Source organism: Monopterus albus, unplaced genomic scaffold (genome assembly GCF_001952655.1).
Source record: "Monopterus albus unplaced genomic scaffold, M_albus_1.0 scaffold195.1, whole genome shotgun sequence".
Taxonomy (NCBI): domain Eukaryota; kingdom Metazoa; phylum Chordata; class Actinopteri; order Synbranchiformes; family Synbranchidae; genus Monopterus; species Monopterus albus.
Window position 1 is genome coordinate 672,807 of NW_018128075.1, and position 16,181 is coordinate 688,987.

General features: G+C 40.2%; 2 protein-coding genes across 4 annotated transcripts in view; one reads left to right on the plus strand and one right to left on the minus strand.

Annotated features, from left to right (window-relative positions):
- LOC109970358 (GTP-binding protein 1-like) overlaps positions 1 to 9,863 on the minus strand; it is a 22,487-nt gene extending 12,624 nt beyond the window's left edge. The window contains exons 1-10 of one of the 3 annotated variants that reach the window (XM_020617861.1): positions 9,773 to 9,863; positions 9,274 to 9,464; positions 8,792 to 8,903; positions 5,844 to 6,021; positions 4,725 to 4,911; positions 3,614 to 3,778; positions 3,393 to 3,516; positions 2,567 to 2,681; positions 1,879 to 2,023; positions 1,132 to 1,314 (exon numbers count right to left, since the gene is read on the minus strand). In XM_020617861.1, the coding sequence (XP_020473517.1) occupies positions 1,132 to 1,314; positions 1,879 to 2,023; positions 2,567 to 2,681; positions 3,393 to 3,516; positions 3,614 to 3,778; positions 4,725 to 4,911; positions 5,844 to 6,021; positions 8,792 to 8,903; positions 9,274 to 9,462 (1,398 nt within the window). In that variant the 5' untranslated portion in view covers positions 9,463 to 9,464; positions 9,773 to 9,863. Of the gene's footprint in view, positions 1 to 1,131; positions 1,315 to 1,878; positions 2,024 to 2,566; positions 2,682 to 3,392; positions 3,517 to 3,613; positions 3,779 to 4,724; positions 4,912 to 5,840; positions 6,022 to 8,791; positions 8,904 to 9,273; positions 9,465 to 9,540; positions 9,668 to 9,772 lie in introns of those variants that run through there. The other 2 variants (XM_020617863.1, XM_020617864.1) reach the window with 2 other exon arrangements.
- Positions 9,864 to 11,177: 1,314 nt separating this feature from the next.
- Positions 11,178 to 14,831, plus strand: lgals2b (lectin, galactoside-binding, soluble, 2b). Its single transcript, XM_020617867.1, has 4 exons — positions 11,178 to 11,269; positions 12,769 to 12,842; positions 13,028 to 13,187; positions 14,422 to 14,831. The coding sequence occupies exons 1-4, from the start codon at positions 11,267 to 11,269 to the stop codon at positions 14,566 to 14,568; spliced, it is 384 nt and encodes a 127-aa protein (XP_020473523.1). The 5' UTR covers positions 11,178 to 11,266; the 3' UTR covers positions 14,569 to 14,831.
- Positions 14,832 to 16,181: the final 1,350 nt, after the last annotated feature.

Genomic DNA, 16,181 nt, shown 5'->3' on the forward strand with positions numbered 1-16,181 from the left:
TTAGCAAAGTCCACCACCATCTGTCCTTCTAGATTCCTTCCCTTAACACCAAACCTGCCCATCACCTCCTCATCCCCTTTGTTCCCCTCACCAACGTGTCCGTTGAAGTCTGCCCCAATCACCACTCTCTCCCCTCTGGGAATACTCTCCATCACCTCATCTAACTCACTCCAGAATCTCTCCTTCTCTTCTAACTCACACCCTACTTGTGGAGCATAACCACTGACTACATTCAACATTACCCCTTCAATTTCCAACTTCAAACTGATCACCCTGTCTGACACTCTTTTCACCTCTAAAACATTCCTCACAAGCTCCTGCTTCAGGATCACTCCTACCCCATTTCTCTTCCTACCCTAGCTTGCTAACTAGTTTTCCTGCACTCTTAATGGCAGTGCATGGCTTTAAGGTGACAGTGGAAGGTGTGTACTGTGCTGTTAGCCTTGTGGCTGGTAGTTTGCTGGTTAGAGTGGCAATACGTTTACTACAAACCCGCACCACGCTACACCAGCACCTCCCTCTCCAACAAAAATATCAAATTTAGTTGAGAACTCCAACTGTAACTAATTGTAGAAGAAGGAGGGCGGAGAGTATCACTACAGACCCCTCACACCCCGGATACAATCTGTTTGAACTCCTCCCCTCTGGATGGCATTACAGGTCACTGTGCACTAAGACAACCAGGCACAGAAACAGTTTCTTCCCCCTGGCTGTCACTCTGATGAACACTTAACCAATGGCCATATGATTGGACAATAAACCTCAGTGCAATACCTGTAAATATATACACTGTACAGATTATACAGACTCCTACAGGTCTCTAATACTCTGTTTTAAGTACTCTATTTTTATCCCTATTTATCTCATTACAAAGAACATTCCTTTGTTGTCTGCATTGTTACTGTCTGTACATTTTGCACTTTCTGTTGCTTGTAAATACTGCTTATTTTTGTTATATTACACAGCCTTATGCTGGTTTGCTGTTTGCACATTGAGAGCCGATGTACCTGAGTCAAATTCCTCGTGTGTCCAACACACCTGGCCAATAAAGCAGATTCTGATTCTGAAAATACTTGTTTTTTTTATATCCAGCTAGTCTCTCACTAATATTGATTAATATTTCCCACTAACCTTTTTGAGTGCAAACGATGCCGTCTGGCCACCGTGAACCTCTCTGACAGGCATCCTCTTACGGTGGATGGATTTAACAGCGATGGGGATGAAGATGCCGAGTGGGTCTGGGCCTAAGAGCAGCGTGTCGTTAAGCCGTATCACTCCATGTAATGTAGTCCCTGAAACTACTGTGCCCACACCCTGCCAAAAGAAGATCGACGTCATCAGCTTACGTCCGGCTCTTTTTCCCTTAGTGTTGGTGTCGTCTATTCTATAGTACGAAACCTCGAGATTACACTTTCTCTACAAATTGTCTTTTCTGTGAGAAATGCCAATAGTTCAAGTCACCACTGTGTCAACTGCCACTGCTCTTCACTCAAGAAGCATTTTTAATACTGCTAATGCTGTATTCTGCACTGCTGTTAAAAGCTGTTAAAGCCTAGTTTTGTGAAACAAACTGCTGTCACTGAAGTCATATTCACAATTACATACAGGATTTTTATTGTGACTGTACAAATTCAGTATTTTGAATGTTTATACATGGAACACTGCTGCTGCTGAGACACACTTTGGCTTTTGCATCAGTGGTAACATGAAGCAGCAGTGACTCTCAAACTGCTGTTGTCTCTAACATCTGGACTATTGTCAGCCATTCCATATGTTCTAGTTGACCCTGATAGCAAATAGTTCATGTGTTAAAAAAAACAGTGATGAGTAAATTAAACATCTAGGAGTGTACAACTGAGTGCGAATTGTCTTACGTACTGGTACTGAGTATGTGTCGTCTATTTGGAACTCTGCAGGCTCGTCATTGCTAAAGGTGGTCCTCGAGGAGAGGAGGTTGAGGAACATCTTCAAGAGGTCCATGTTCTCCCCGGTCACATTTGAAATCTGGAAGATTGGACACATCCTGCAAAGAGAGGGGATGACAGAGGAGAACAGAGGAAGCATGATGATTAAAGAATACCCTCCTCAGTTTCACCAGCACAGTAATTAAAAGATGAAAACACAGTACCAAATAAAGATATTAAAACTTGGGACTTGAGTGTCAAGAAGCAGGACAGCACAGTGATTGTTAAACCAACAAGAATATTTCCCTAAATCTGAGACTTAAGCCTACATTTCACTAAAACTAAAGATGCCAGAGGAAAGATGTTTTCATAACAATGCACCTGTCTTGTGAGCCTAAAAGACCACTTGTTGCTGTAACAGGATGGGGAGTTGATGTTTTAATTGCTACTGAAAATCTTCTACACAAACTGAACTGAATTTTTAATAATTCTTCAAAATAGTGTAGATCAAGTTATTCTGAAGGCTTGTTTTAGCAGCTTATCCCCAGAACCATTTTAACATGCAAATAAAAACAGATTTTTTTTTTGTGAATAATCACACGTCATGTGTCTCTGGACTTTGTGTCTTTGCATCCCTCTGTCAGACACATGTTTGCTCTTACCTCTCAGAACAGAAGTTGGAGGCTGTGACAATGACATCATCCTTGTTCTGGACCAACACTGGGATTTTCCTGCAACCCGGTGATTTTAATAACCTCTGTAATAATTTTAACGTCTCTGTAGATAAACACAGAAAAAAAGGCTTCATATGACAAAACAAAAGCAGCTATTACACCACACAATATCACAAACTACTGAACATTAACACGATTCACCAAGAGATGGATTTAAAAAGGACCAACTTCACAATAAGGACATTCCACAAAAAGGCTGTCTTTAATGAAGATAGCCCTCTACTTGTAACTTCTCCTGTTTTGAAAGTATATTTAATCATGTTTTATTATGGAGACTAATAAACAGACTCTAAACTGCTCCCATTTGCTCTTGCAGCCGTTTGCTATTTATGCACACTCAACTCTTCCTCCTTTTGTTTCACATTAAAACCTTCCAGCAGTTGACAGGGTACAATTCCTTTCCTTCCCTGAGAAGCTTTTATTATGAGTAAGCCTTGCATTTCATAAGACTACATTAACATTATTAACACACAGCCAAGTGGTGTTTAGTACAAATTAGTGTCTACAGGCATTTTTTAAACAACAAAACCTTAAATATGTTATGGCTGTGTTGTAGTTTTGATGTCATTGTTGAATTTACAATGCAAGACATTCACAATGCTGAGTGATTTATCATAGTGTCTGCAGTCTGAACTAATTTAACAACAACATATTTTACTCTGGCAGATGTTGGAGATGTGAAACTTGTTACTGTAGCACCCAACTCTAATAGGTCTATGAGTGAAATAAGCATTACAGTGGCATGTCTCCTCACCTTGCAGGATGTTGGCTGGGCACATGTCAATCTTTGTGACCACTACAAACACAGGCACATTCAGGGCCAGCGCCAGACCCAGATGCTCTTTGGTCATGCCAACGATGCCAGCGTTACTGCCAACCTGAGAGGAGAGAGACAGGAGAGGGCGTTCTTTTTAACCGTCTAAGCAACAAACAGCACATCAGCACGACTTCCTTCCCCCCACCCCCCACTCTCACCATTAGCATGCAGAAATCAGGAAGGTGTCCTGTCATGCCGAACACAGTGGTCTTGAGGTACTTCTCATGGCCAGCCAGGTCAATGAACGTGATGACCTTTGAGGATTTCTCACAGATCTTGGTCCAGTCTAGGCCACCACCGTGGCTGTCTGGCTTGTTCACCACCTAAAGGAACAGAGGCAGAGAGAGGGAAGGGAAAACGATTTACTGAATGAAGTGAGTGAAAATGAAAACTGCACAAGTCACCTAAACCAATTTCAATTTCACTTCTTTTCAGGCTTAAGCTCTTGCATGAAGAGAAACTGATGTGACACATTTGATGGCAAGTTTAAAAATGGTGTTTACATGGAGAATCTCTGCTGTCAGGCAGGATTAAGCCTGGACTGTCAGCCTGAAGATATCTGTTCTTGGTCACACCCTAAACATTCAGGTGGAGGAGGACCTTTATCATCAACACTTGTCAGTAATGTGACAGACTTTAAGACTCTACATTTCAGTCTCAAGCAAACTTCCCCCTCTACTCCATCTTTTGCTCCTAGTGGTATCAACTTTAACAGTTTTGCCACACTTTGATGAATCAACAAATCCAGGTAAATTAAATAAAGAGATAAATAATAAATGCACATACTGTATACTTGTATTGTGCTTGGCTTTTTTTGTTACCCACTGAAGGTTACTCAAAGTGCTTTCACATTATTTGTCCATTCACCCAACCGCTCACACACCGGTGATACAACTGGGAGCAACTTGAGAGGATTGAACCATCAACCCTACAGTTAGGGGATGACCTGCTCTACCCACTGAGCCACAGCTGCCCCACAACTGAAACTGAATACAATGTCATTAAATTAATAACATGTTTTTGGTATAGCTGTTGTGTGTAACCCTTACGTTTTTGTCAGACATCATTTTCAAGTTTCCATGAATGCTCACATCCTCAGAACAAAGATGTATCTCTGTTGTCTGTCAGTCCTGTGGAAATGGAACTTCTGTGATCGGGGGTTGCATTTGAAATGCCTTATCTACACTTTCCTCCTCCCTGTGCAAGTTTTCAATGTGTGCTCATCCCAGTTTACTGCCGTAAGCGTTACATCACATCTTTGAAGCTCACCTGTCCTTCGTGATCGAAGCCCAGGATATCATTGCCCACACTGCTGGTCCTGCCACTCTCCATTTCATGTTTGTGTCGGAAGAGTTTCTGGCGAGCGAAGCCTCTACCATTGTCCAGTTCGCCATGGGTCAAAACACCCAGCAGGGTGCTCTTCCCAGCATCCACGTTCCCTACAACCGCTACTCTGTAACCAAGATGAAGGAGGAGAGGGGAACAAAGAAATACTGATGTTATGTTGATACAACATGTAACAATGCGGTGAAATAAATACGTCTGTTGTCTGTTATTCTGTTCTATCAATGATTGACTGCTCCTCTGGTATTTATATTTTAACAGGATGTTGCTGTATGCTCAACACAACCTACACAGTATAAACAACTGTTCAATTAAATCAAATTCAATATCTATCGTCTCTCAAAATCCAATTCCACCCCAACATAAACAAAATCCACATAACACACCACACACTCAAATGGAAAAGACATGTCAAAATAGAATTTCCATTCACGACAGCAAGGTCACTTACAACAAAGGGTTGTTGTAATAAATCATAATGTGTCACTGTCACAAAAAGGGCTGCTGAAATTTCATCAGTTATTATTCATATCCATATGTGTTTTCATTTTTACCACTGATCTATGGGCCTGTTTTGAGAAACCATGGATAAGTAAAATCTTTCATCCAACTTGTTTTGCATGATAAGTAAATAAGACAAGTTTGTATTGACAATACAGGATGGAAGATATTTACAGAAAGGACAGACTTACAACTTACACTCAGGGTGTGTATTTCTCTCTCTAGCTCTCTTTTGATCCAACTATTTCATATGAACACCCAAGTGCAACCTATGAATATCATCCAGATGAGACTGACTGATAATGAATCATTTATTTCTATTTATAAACAATTTAGCATCTCTAGCTGTCTCTACACTCCACTTTGCAGTGTGGCTTGTTTGTAAAAACTAAGTGCTTTTGATTTGCAATGTAATCAGACAACACGGTGCACGAGCAATGTGCCATACTCACGGGCGTTTTAACAGTAGCTGATGAGGTATGCAAAAATTCTCTTTATTCTTTTTTTTAATTTTTTTTTTTACTTCCCAGTCATTTGATGCTGACTTCCAGGAAATCCTGTTCACCCACACGCCGCCGGATGAGATAGTCCCGAATCTTTCCACCAGCGTCTGCCCTCTCCCTCAGCAGGATTAGGTCAGCGTCGATCTGTTCACAAAGTGATTGCACTGTGGCTACTGATGCCTCCATGTCCTTCTCATCCAGACCATAGTCACCTCCATCTATTTACACAGAGAGGAGAAAAGGGAGGGTATAAAAAGCAGGTTTATAAAGTGGAGGTGAGAGAGCTACTCTGATGGATGATTTCAAATTAGTTTTTGCTACTGAAAGTTGTGCTTTTATTGCATATTGCACCTGACATCATACGTATGCATTCCTAGCACACTTGGCAAATATTAAGGCTAATGTAAAGCCTCACCCTGCGAATGGGCAGGACAAACAACTACACACTAGTGTTGTTATATCTGACAGGAAACAGCCAGTCAAGTGAGAGGGCCAGGCAGCTAGCCTCTCATCCAGCCAGTCAGCCAGCCATAACACCGACCTGAACCGCACCCTGTGCCAAGCAGGGAGGGATGACCCCCCACAGGCAACATGGGTCACACATGGGAAAAAGAAAAATTACATTTGTCAACAAAAGCCCTTGTGTTTGTGTGTGGGGCAAATAAATGGGGTGGCTTGGCTTTTTCCTAAATAACTATTTTAGCCAACTAGTTAGAGTATATGGTAATAAAACAACACACCATATACAAAGTGTGTAAATGCAACATTCTTCAAGGGTAGGAAGCTACAATAACTATATATTCTAAGAACAACCTGTAATAAAGTAGTAAATAAACTCTGACTTTCCAAACCTAGTAGTAGATTTTCTGAGGTTTCAGCTGCAGCGTCTAGTATAATGAAAGACTCTGGTGCCATCTATGGGATCTGTTCACCAGATGCACCGGAAGACTAAAATTATTACCTTGTTGGCCAAACTAAATTCCAACCCTGAGGCATGTTTGACTACAAGTGATTCTGTTAGACTGCCCTCCTCTCAGCGTTACAGGGCATCACTTAACATGACTTAACACAACTTGTCCAAAGCTGACCTTGAGACCAACTGCATTAAGCCCCAAACAAACCAACATTTTTCATATTCAACCATGCTCTTTGGAATGTCTAGAACCAAAGGTCCACGCAAGCTTTGATGAAATTTAATCACCTTTATCTTTCACATTTTTATGTAATACCTAGCCAAAATAAAGCTCTAAATATTTCCATTTATAAAATACAAAAATGAAGACAATGTACTGTTTAACTGTCATGATTTGAGCTCATATTTTATATACTGTACAGTGGATTCAGAGAATATTTTGACTCCCTTTCCAAATTAAATTTTAAATGAATACAATTTTAATTGGCTCATCAATCTACACTTAGTAACCCTTAATGACAAACTGAAAAGCTGCTTTTAGAAATGCTTGCAAATTCATTAAAATTCAAAAACTTGAACTCAGTTCTTCCTGCAGACTTAGTAACCAGGCAAGAAGGGTCTTGGTCGGGAAGGTGAACAAGAACTCAACAGTCATTAGCCCCTTGTTCACAGAATTCACAGCAAACTGCTGGTGTTTTGATCCTTCAAGGCAGCTTTTTTGATTTTAGTCCGTTTACACTGAACTTAAAAAAGCTGCTCCTGTGTTCATTTTACACGGCTGCCAGAATCCCGGTACTAGAGACGTGATGCTTATCATGACGTCCGTGTTCTTGGCGGCCAATAATTTCTCATTTTGTGCATCCAGTTACAGGGCAGGACTACAGACACACAACGCACAGCGGAACCAACAGAAGTGTGCCTTTTTTGGCGGCATTCACACAAATCCTTCCGACAGGGTTGTGCAGAGGTGTGGCTGTGTTTAATCTCTGATTCACTTTGTTCTCACCATGCTGCTCTCTCTCCTCATTCACCATGTACGTGTAGCTCTCTCTCTCTAACACAATTTACAATTATTGATTATGGTAATCATGGTAACTGAATCTTTTACATTTTGTTCTATAAAGGCATCTACTAAATTGACACTTTGCTTTTCCTCCTAACACATTCAAAACTGTCTCTCTGTACAAAAGAGATAACTACAACTACATGCAGCGATTTGTCAGTTCATACGCCCTGACTTGCAGAACACAACTTTGTGAATCCCTCCACTGTTTAAGGAAACATACTATTTGATCCACCAGAATCATGTAAAACCAAACTTGTAATGTTGATCTGCACTGCCTGCTGCTGCCTTCGAGATTTTCAACATTTAAAGAGATTTTGTCACATGCTCATTCAAAATGACAAATCATGTTCATCTGTGCAACAGAGTGCACAACAGCATCTTAGCTGACATTCTCTTCACTAGACCATGACCCCTTTAGACTTGGTATTAAAATGGATCCTGGTGACCTGAACACAAGTGGGCAGCCAAGACACATCACCATATACATCTCCAAGGTATCCAGCTGACCACTTGTGTTCAGATTTAGCTACTGCTGTGACACTTCCCCTTAAACATTGAGAGGCCATCGGCGTAATTATTACATCAGACTGTTACCAGACAATTGCTAGAAGCCTCCCTAACCGAAGAAGATGACAACAAGCATGACATTTGTACATGGATGTATTATGAAAGCTTTTCATAATGGATTTGTATCAGAGGTTTCTCTCCAGGTTTCTTTTTCCTGTACTGCCCCTGTCTGGGACGCATCAGGACTCATCAACATTTAAACTACAAAAGATATGTGGTCAAATTAGACTAGATTAGATTCAGCGTTACTGTCATTACCTATGTACAAGTACAAGGCAACGGAATTCAGTCAAATGCATCAAGGCCTCTTTAGCAGGTGGTTTCAGTGATTGGATCACAATCTGTCTTGGAGGTCGACCACCCTTGTATTTAGCTCTGTCTCTTTGCGATACAATCACACAGAGCACATTTTAAAACCAAACCTAAAGTTAGCCGTCCTTACCTGAGCCCATTCCAACCACATAGATTGTCTCGCCACAGCCCTCATCTATCCGCTCCCTCAGATGTTGTAGCAATGAATCATACTGTTCCCCTGTTGGACTCACTAGGACCAACTGCAAAGTGACAGAGGATGAGACAACAGACTTGGGAAGTTCAAGCAAGAGCAAACACAAACTCATACACATCTTCTGTGACTGTGTTGAAGTCACAGTTTAAATGAACAATAATAATAAATCGTAGCTTTTGAGGCTCTATGTTCTTCTGGAAATCAGGCAGTAAAGTTTTATTTTGTCCGTTCATGCCTGATGTTTCTTCTAACAAATACATATAGCAAGTATATCGCTTGCCCGGGATGCAGTTACGTGGACAGCGCCACATACGTGTCACTTTCTGCTGTTCGGCACATCCGACCCAAAATGTGCTGTGCACAGCCTACACGCAACAAATACAGTGTAACTAGGTGCAATTTACACAGAGGCCCACCTTGCTGCTTAGGTCTAAATGATCAGCAGGGTCGTAGTTTGTGACTTCGTCGTCTTCAAAGCCTTCTCCTCCGGATGGATCGTCCACACACCCACTGTCCGGTGCAAACATACAAGCGGGCACTATGGACTCTGCTGCCGGTATTGCACCCGGACATACCGTTGGTTCTGTCGCCGTTACCGACGCCATTTCTATAAACAGACAAAAATGCAAATGCAGCAAATAAATAAACAAATCTATCCAATTTGCTCGGATGAACTAGCTAACCATTAGCGAAGACAAAGTTAGGTTGATTAGCACGGCCAGCTAGCTAATGCTAACGTTAACCAAATAGTGAACTTGCTGTTGTAATGAAAAACTCTTAAAACTGGCAATTATTTCAATAAACTCCTACAGCCATAACATGTCGACTGCACTCACAAACATCTGGACATACAAACTGTTTAATAAGGCCGAAACACATAATTAAATCTCTTGTGAAATGAAAGCATAACGTTACCAAAAGTTGCCTGCTCGCTGACAAGCTAACTTTGGGTTTGTTTCAAGATTCCTTTTGATTCTTCTTCTTTTGTATTTATAGGCAGCTCGCATATACCGCCACCTCGTGTGTTGGAGTGTATCGACCCATGGGATTAAATCAGATGAATTCCGACTGTCTTTATTTAAAAAATAAAAATATATTATTTCCTGTTCCGCAATCCATAAACACCCCGTTTTGATTTCGACCTGTACCAAGTAGTGACTTTAAGCTTAATTGCTTTGAAGGACTACTCCCACAGTCTAATAAAGACACAAATGCATTGCAAATGCTCAAGTACAAAGTAATCACTGTAAGTTAAGTGGATCCAGGAAAATTAAACAAGCACCATTTCTTCATTCTGCATTGTTGCATTGTTCATTCTGCTGTTTTATAATCCACCCACACCCTCTGCCATTAAAATGTATAGCCGATTCCCAAGATTGATTTAAAGTCAATCTTACTTACCCAATAATCGTTGTTTATTTTGTCTAAGATGGAACTGCAACTCACAAGCTTAAACTAAGTGCATTTATTGTTTTAGTGCCCCTAAAACCTGTTCTGAGTCCTGTCTAATCTTTGTAAAAAAACTTGCATATGCTTTTGCATACAGAGGATCTTATTATAGCCCAGTATAATTAACAATGTATGTCAGCTCACTATAACCACATGTATTCCTCACAAAGTTTAACATTCCTTTACATTTTGTCTACTTAAGATGTTGATATTTCATAAACATGTATCAAATAAAGTCAGCTGTCAAGTCACTTTGACAAACAAAACTGCATCTCAGACATGTTTATTGAAATTAGTACACATTTGTTTCATCATTCGCTGGAACCTACAAATGCAGAACACTGACAAACTTGCCAATAATACTGTAAATTGGAAGCCATTTATTGTAGCTTGTTCTGAGTTGCTTTCCTTATGAAGATGGATTGTTTTTAAATTAGTGGATGTGTACAACACATTTAAAAACATCCCGATCCAGGGAATTGCCACCCAAGCTTGTCACATTTTGTTAAAGCAGGACCCCAATGCAGACAGTGAGACTTAGGCTTAAATAAGGAAATAATGCAAGTCCTCAATGACCAGCAAATGAGACAAACATGAAATACAGGGAACTGAAATAGTCTCAACCTGGCAGATAAACACAGAGGAACTAAATGAAGCAGCAAAGCCAGGGAACTGTAACGCACTGTGGGTAAAGCTGGTGGCTGACAAGGCAAGAGCGCACAGGAAATAATCACCAAAATAAGGGCACAATACAGGAGGCAGCAGATGGACTGTGACACAACAGCCTCCAGAACAGTGATCAGGTGTTTCAAATGAGGAATTAAGTGATTGGTCAATTTATAATGACTCGCTCTCACTGGTTGCCTCCGTCCCCAGTTCCACCAGTGTTACTGTATATAAACCACTCACTTGTCTTCAGAGCTTTGCTACTAGAAGTCTTATCCACTGAAGACAGCCAAGATGGTAAGTGTTGTAACCGATTTACTGCATTTCTTCATTGTTTGCATAGGTTAATCTGTAGTTAATTGTCTTGTTTCAGTCCTTATCTTAATTATGGTATTATACAAAGCTCAGAATAAGAGTGTTTTAAATGTATCTGACATTAGTATTAATATTCTATGATCTAACATAGCATTTAATGGAGCATGTTCAATTTAGAGGACACATTCTGTATGTCTTGTTGTAAAAATTGCTTTCAGGTTGCATGCAAGATATTTAAACTAATATTAACACTTTTGAAATTTTGTGGCTGAATGTGAGTAAGGTTCATGTTGATTCATGAGATTTTGTAATGTGATAATGTTTCTAATGAGGAATTCAAATCCACAGTACTAAGCATAAAGGATTGGTGGGATTAGCACCTTTCAAATTTTTTTCAGGTTGTCCCCTCCCCCCAAGTAGATGTAGTTTTTTATTTATTTAGGTGACAGCAAAACCAAGGCTGAGCAAGTGAGAGAAATCTCTGAGAATTGTAAAGTACAAGCTATGTCATGAAACTTCTTGAAACCCTCCTTAATTTCTAGGTCATTACCCTTGGGCACTTCATACAGCAGTATAAAGTTGTGAACCTCACTGATCCCTGTGACCGTGCACGTATCATACTGTACAGTATAATACTCTGCCCCGGAAATGCTGGGATGCTGCACACCACTCTTCAATACTGATAGTCAGATGTCATTAGAGATCAATAAAACATTGCAAGTATTCTACCACACCTTGGGGACAAGACCTGAGTGAAAATATCTATCTATCTCTGGGTGTGGTGCAGGTGCAAGGGCCAAAATGTCTTGTGCAACTGCCAGGTGAGGTCCAGCACACAAAGGATAACACTGAATGGAATTTGATGCTTTATTGATTTATAGTCTTATTAACGGATTCCTTCACTGAATTCTGAAGCAAATTCCTTGAAAGCTACAATTTGTTTTTGAAGTAGAGCTGATTCAAATCTTGGATGTTTTATTAGGTTTGCTTGATTTTTATTTTATTTTTTATATATAAACCCACCTTGTAGAAGGGTGTAGAGTATCCATCTATCGATCGAGTGTCTACAAGGTCTAGCTCAGCGGGTCCCTGTGTGGGAGTCTCTTTATGGTTTTACTGTCTCTGTACAATGACCACAAGTCAATGAACAAATACGACGCCTTCCTCTTTCACTTCTTTTACAACAGTCCACTGTTCCACCCTGGTTGATCATCAACAGCTAAGATAAGATACATTTGTCATGCAGAGGTGTGTGTGTGTGTGTGTGTGTGTGTATGTGTGTATGTGTATGTATGTATATGTATGACAATATAAATCTCTGCAGTCTAATGACACAGTTTGTTTCCTTATTGGAGACACTTGTGCTCTGTGTGATATGACCTTTACCACTGTTAAGGTCTGGTACATCTACCAAAAGAACATTTTAATTAAGACTCATCCAAATCCGTTCCCATATTTCTCTTTGTCATTTCCACATATAGCGAGTCAAGGACATGACATTCAAGGAGGGGCATGAATTCAAGATCCGCATCAAGCCCAATGACGGCTGCTCTTCGTAAGTCTTCCTCATGATCTGTCGAGTGGTGCAAGCATTTCCAGCCGATATCTGATTCATACAGTTTATGGGGACTGGGAACTCAGTTGGGTTTATTCAAGAGAAGGTTGGCACGACATGCTGTGAGATAGGCTAACGTTTCAACCACTTCTCTTTTGACCTTCATGTTTGTGCCTCCATTGCAGCTTTGCCATTAACATTGGTCATGACCCTGAGAATATCGCATTGCACTTCAACCCCCGTTTTGACTCTGAAGTCATCGTCTGCAACTCCTTGTCTGGGGGGAGCTGGGGTGATGAGCACCGCGAGGGACGCCTCCCTTTCACATGTGGGGAGGAATGCAAGGTGTGTTGAGAGATTGTGAACGGGTTTGTCAGATATCACTGACCTCTCAGACTTCTGTTTTGTATGATACCAAACAACAAAACCATATAGGCTACAGTATTTTCTAAAATACACCTTAGGGCTGTAACTGACAGAAATTTCAGTCCATCCCAGTTTCTCAGAGTCTAAGGTTTCTTCTCCAGCAGCATCCAAACACTAAATATAAAAAAAAACTATGATATTCATATTTGAGACTAACAGTATTTTGTGCATAAATGCACTAATGATTTATATTGGCTGATTGCTTATTGGTATAATTCCAGATTACTTTTCATTGAATGATCAATCTAACTGTTGCAGCTCTATGGTGATTTTAATGCAAGTTTCTGTCTAGATGTAGGTAGTCAAGCTTTTATACACGTACTGTACAGGGTACTTTTAGTCTACATTTTAAAGTGAGACAGTGTAACTGCTGCTTAACAATTCCTGCCAGAAGTGAAAATTGCAATAAATGCTAAAACAGTATAATAGCAATAGCACAAGAATAGAACAGTCACAAAGTCGGTGAAATGGTGCAGTATCTTAGGCTCAGAGCGATAGTGATCTAAATCTTTGACCATAAACCAGTGGGGTATAATAGCAATAGAACAGTCACCAAGTCGGTGAACTGGTGCAGTATCTTAGGCTCACAGCGATAATGATCTAAATCTTTGACCATAAACCAGTGGTCATATCAGACCAAGCAAAACATCTGGCAGAGTGCCCATTACTGCTTCTCATTAGGGATGGGCATTTCAAGCTAAAATACTATTCAATATTCACTGGGAACTATTCTAATTATACAGAGATCATTGTTTAGACACAAAGGTTCAACACTACTTTTGTGTTTGATTGGAGTTCACTGCTGCATTTGAAATCATTTTTGCAGAGCATTAGCAAAGTACTTTAACTGTATTTATTGTAGTCATTTCACCATAACAAGGTTATTGGCCTTGGTATATGTGCTGTAACACTGCTGGGTCAACAGTCACTGAGCTATACAGTCATGAAAGGGTTTATAGCCTCATAAAAGCTAATAGCTGCTGAAAGAGACTGCCTCTTGTCTCTGGAGCATTATTCTGCTCAAAGTGCTGTTTCAATCTTTTATTTTACATACAAGTGGCCTTACCTTCTTGTTGTGCAGCCATGTGAAATCACCTGAAACTTGACTGACAGTTAAGGACGATTCATGTGTTCTTTCTCTTATATACCTCAGTTTTACATCAATTTCAACATGGAGCAGTTTTACATAAAGCTTCCTGATGGATCCATGATGAATTTCCCCAACCGTCTGGGAGATGTCAAATATAAGTTCTTTGACGTCAGCGGTGATGCAAGGATCGTTGGCATCAAGATCAAGTAAACATCAGCTTCTTGACTCGACTTGTCCACCTCTTGGTTGTTTCAGAAGTAGTCTGTTTGAAATTACTGGGCCAAGTTCTGGTTATTCTTCTTTTCACCTGTTGAAGCTTATGGAAAAGTGACACTAGAAATGGACATTAACATGCACTGCATATACTGTAATACTATGAAATGGCCTGAAGAGGGAGCCATAGCACATCTTACCTGACTGTGCCTGCTTGACATCTCATTGGGTTTGCTAATAAATGCTGTGGGGAAAGGGTCTCTCTCATCTCTCACTTTCTGACTTTCACTAATATAACACAGCCTCCAGTTATGGTACAGTACATAATTTCAAATTAGTTTTATGCAACACAGACTTACATTTATAACAAAGGTACAATCTCTGTGTCTGACTCAGTAAATTAAAACTACTTGCAGTTCACTTGAGAAGCTGTTCCTGAGACAGCAGAGGGCAGTGAAAGCATCTCAAAAGAGACTTCCTTCATTTAGGATAATTAAAAAATCAGGTTACGTTACTAATGCACTTTTTATTTATTTATTTTTTTTGCATTTGAATTTTTTGGAGAGCAAGGATGGGGGGGACAAAGATTAAAATAATATAATGCCAAAGAAGGGACATATGAGAGGTCACATTGTTGCAGAGACACTTTACTGGGCGATTCAAATGAGTTGTGGCCCAAGGCTGAGGAATGTGGCACAGTGCTGCTACAGTTCCTGGAAGCAAACGAAATATCCTATATTTGTGTGTGAGGATGACAAATAGGAAAACGTTGAAGCAGTTCCTCACATTTGATTCTATTGTCTAGCTTTTTCTTTAACAGGAAATCCAAAGTCAGTTTTATGATGCCTTCTTGTGAGCAACATTTCATCCAAAACATTTTAGCACTTTTGAAAATGTCCATTTTGTAACATTTTCAATTCCAGTTCAAACCTTTCTCATGTGGACATTAGTCATTCACATTTGACCCCAAATATCAGGAGCTTGGACAGCTACCAGAACGTGTTCCTGTAAGGTAAGAAAAAGCATTGGATTATATAGCAGTGAAGCACACAAATGAAACGTCATTAGCACAGTTTGCCCTCCAACCAGCAGACTTGTTAGATTTTAATACTGGCAAACAACCGCCTGCTGTGCTGAATTTCTCTGAATCTAATGGCTCTGGTTTCCCTTCTCAACATTGTAGGAAATGTCACATCACACCAGATTTGTTTGCTGCATTTGTAGAGTTTGTAATGAAATTTTCCAGTTTGGTACAAAATCACTAGACAAAAAAAATTCCCTTCTCAGACTGATGTCAACTTTTTCAGTTTGTGCTCAGAAATCATCACTAAAGGTCCTGCTGTGGATCCTGGATCAGCCCTGCTTGACCCCATGACCTGACCTTTCTGGGCCAAGTAGCCTTTATAGTTCCATGTCAGACATGGATCGATTAAAGCTGTTCTCATAGATCAGACGTGACAAAGAAATTCACATAATTATGAGCGCCTGGAGACAAAGCTACCTTTACCCAGAAAGGTAAGAAACAGGCACAGTAGGCCACTACGATACTAAATATCATTGATACCACTTTTTTTTCCTCTTTTCCCGGAGTCCTCTCCTCCGGGCAGAGT

Bases quoted from the DNA above. Each gene is read 5' to 3' on its own strand.
- lgals2b (XM_020617867.1), top strand. The intron at 12,843-13,027 runs GTAAGTCTTCCT...CCTCCATTGCAG, and splicing joins CCCAATGACGGCTGCTCTTC to CTTTGCCATTAACATTGGTC. The intron at 13,188-14,421 runs GTGTGTTGAGAG...TATATACCTCAG, and splicing joins CATGTGGGGAGGAATGCAAG to TTTTACATCAATTTCAACAT.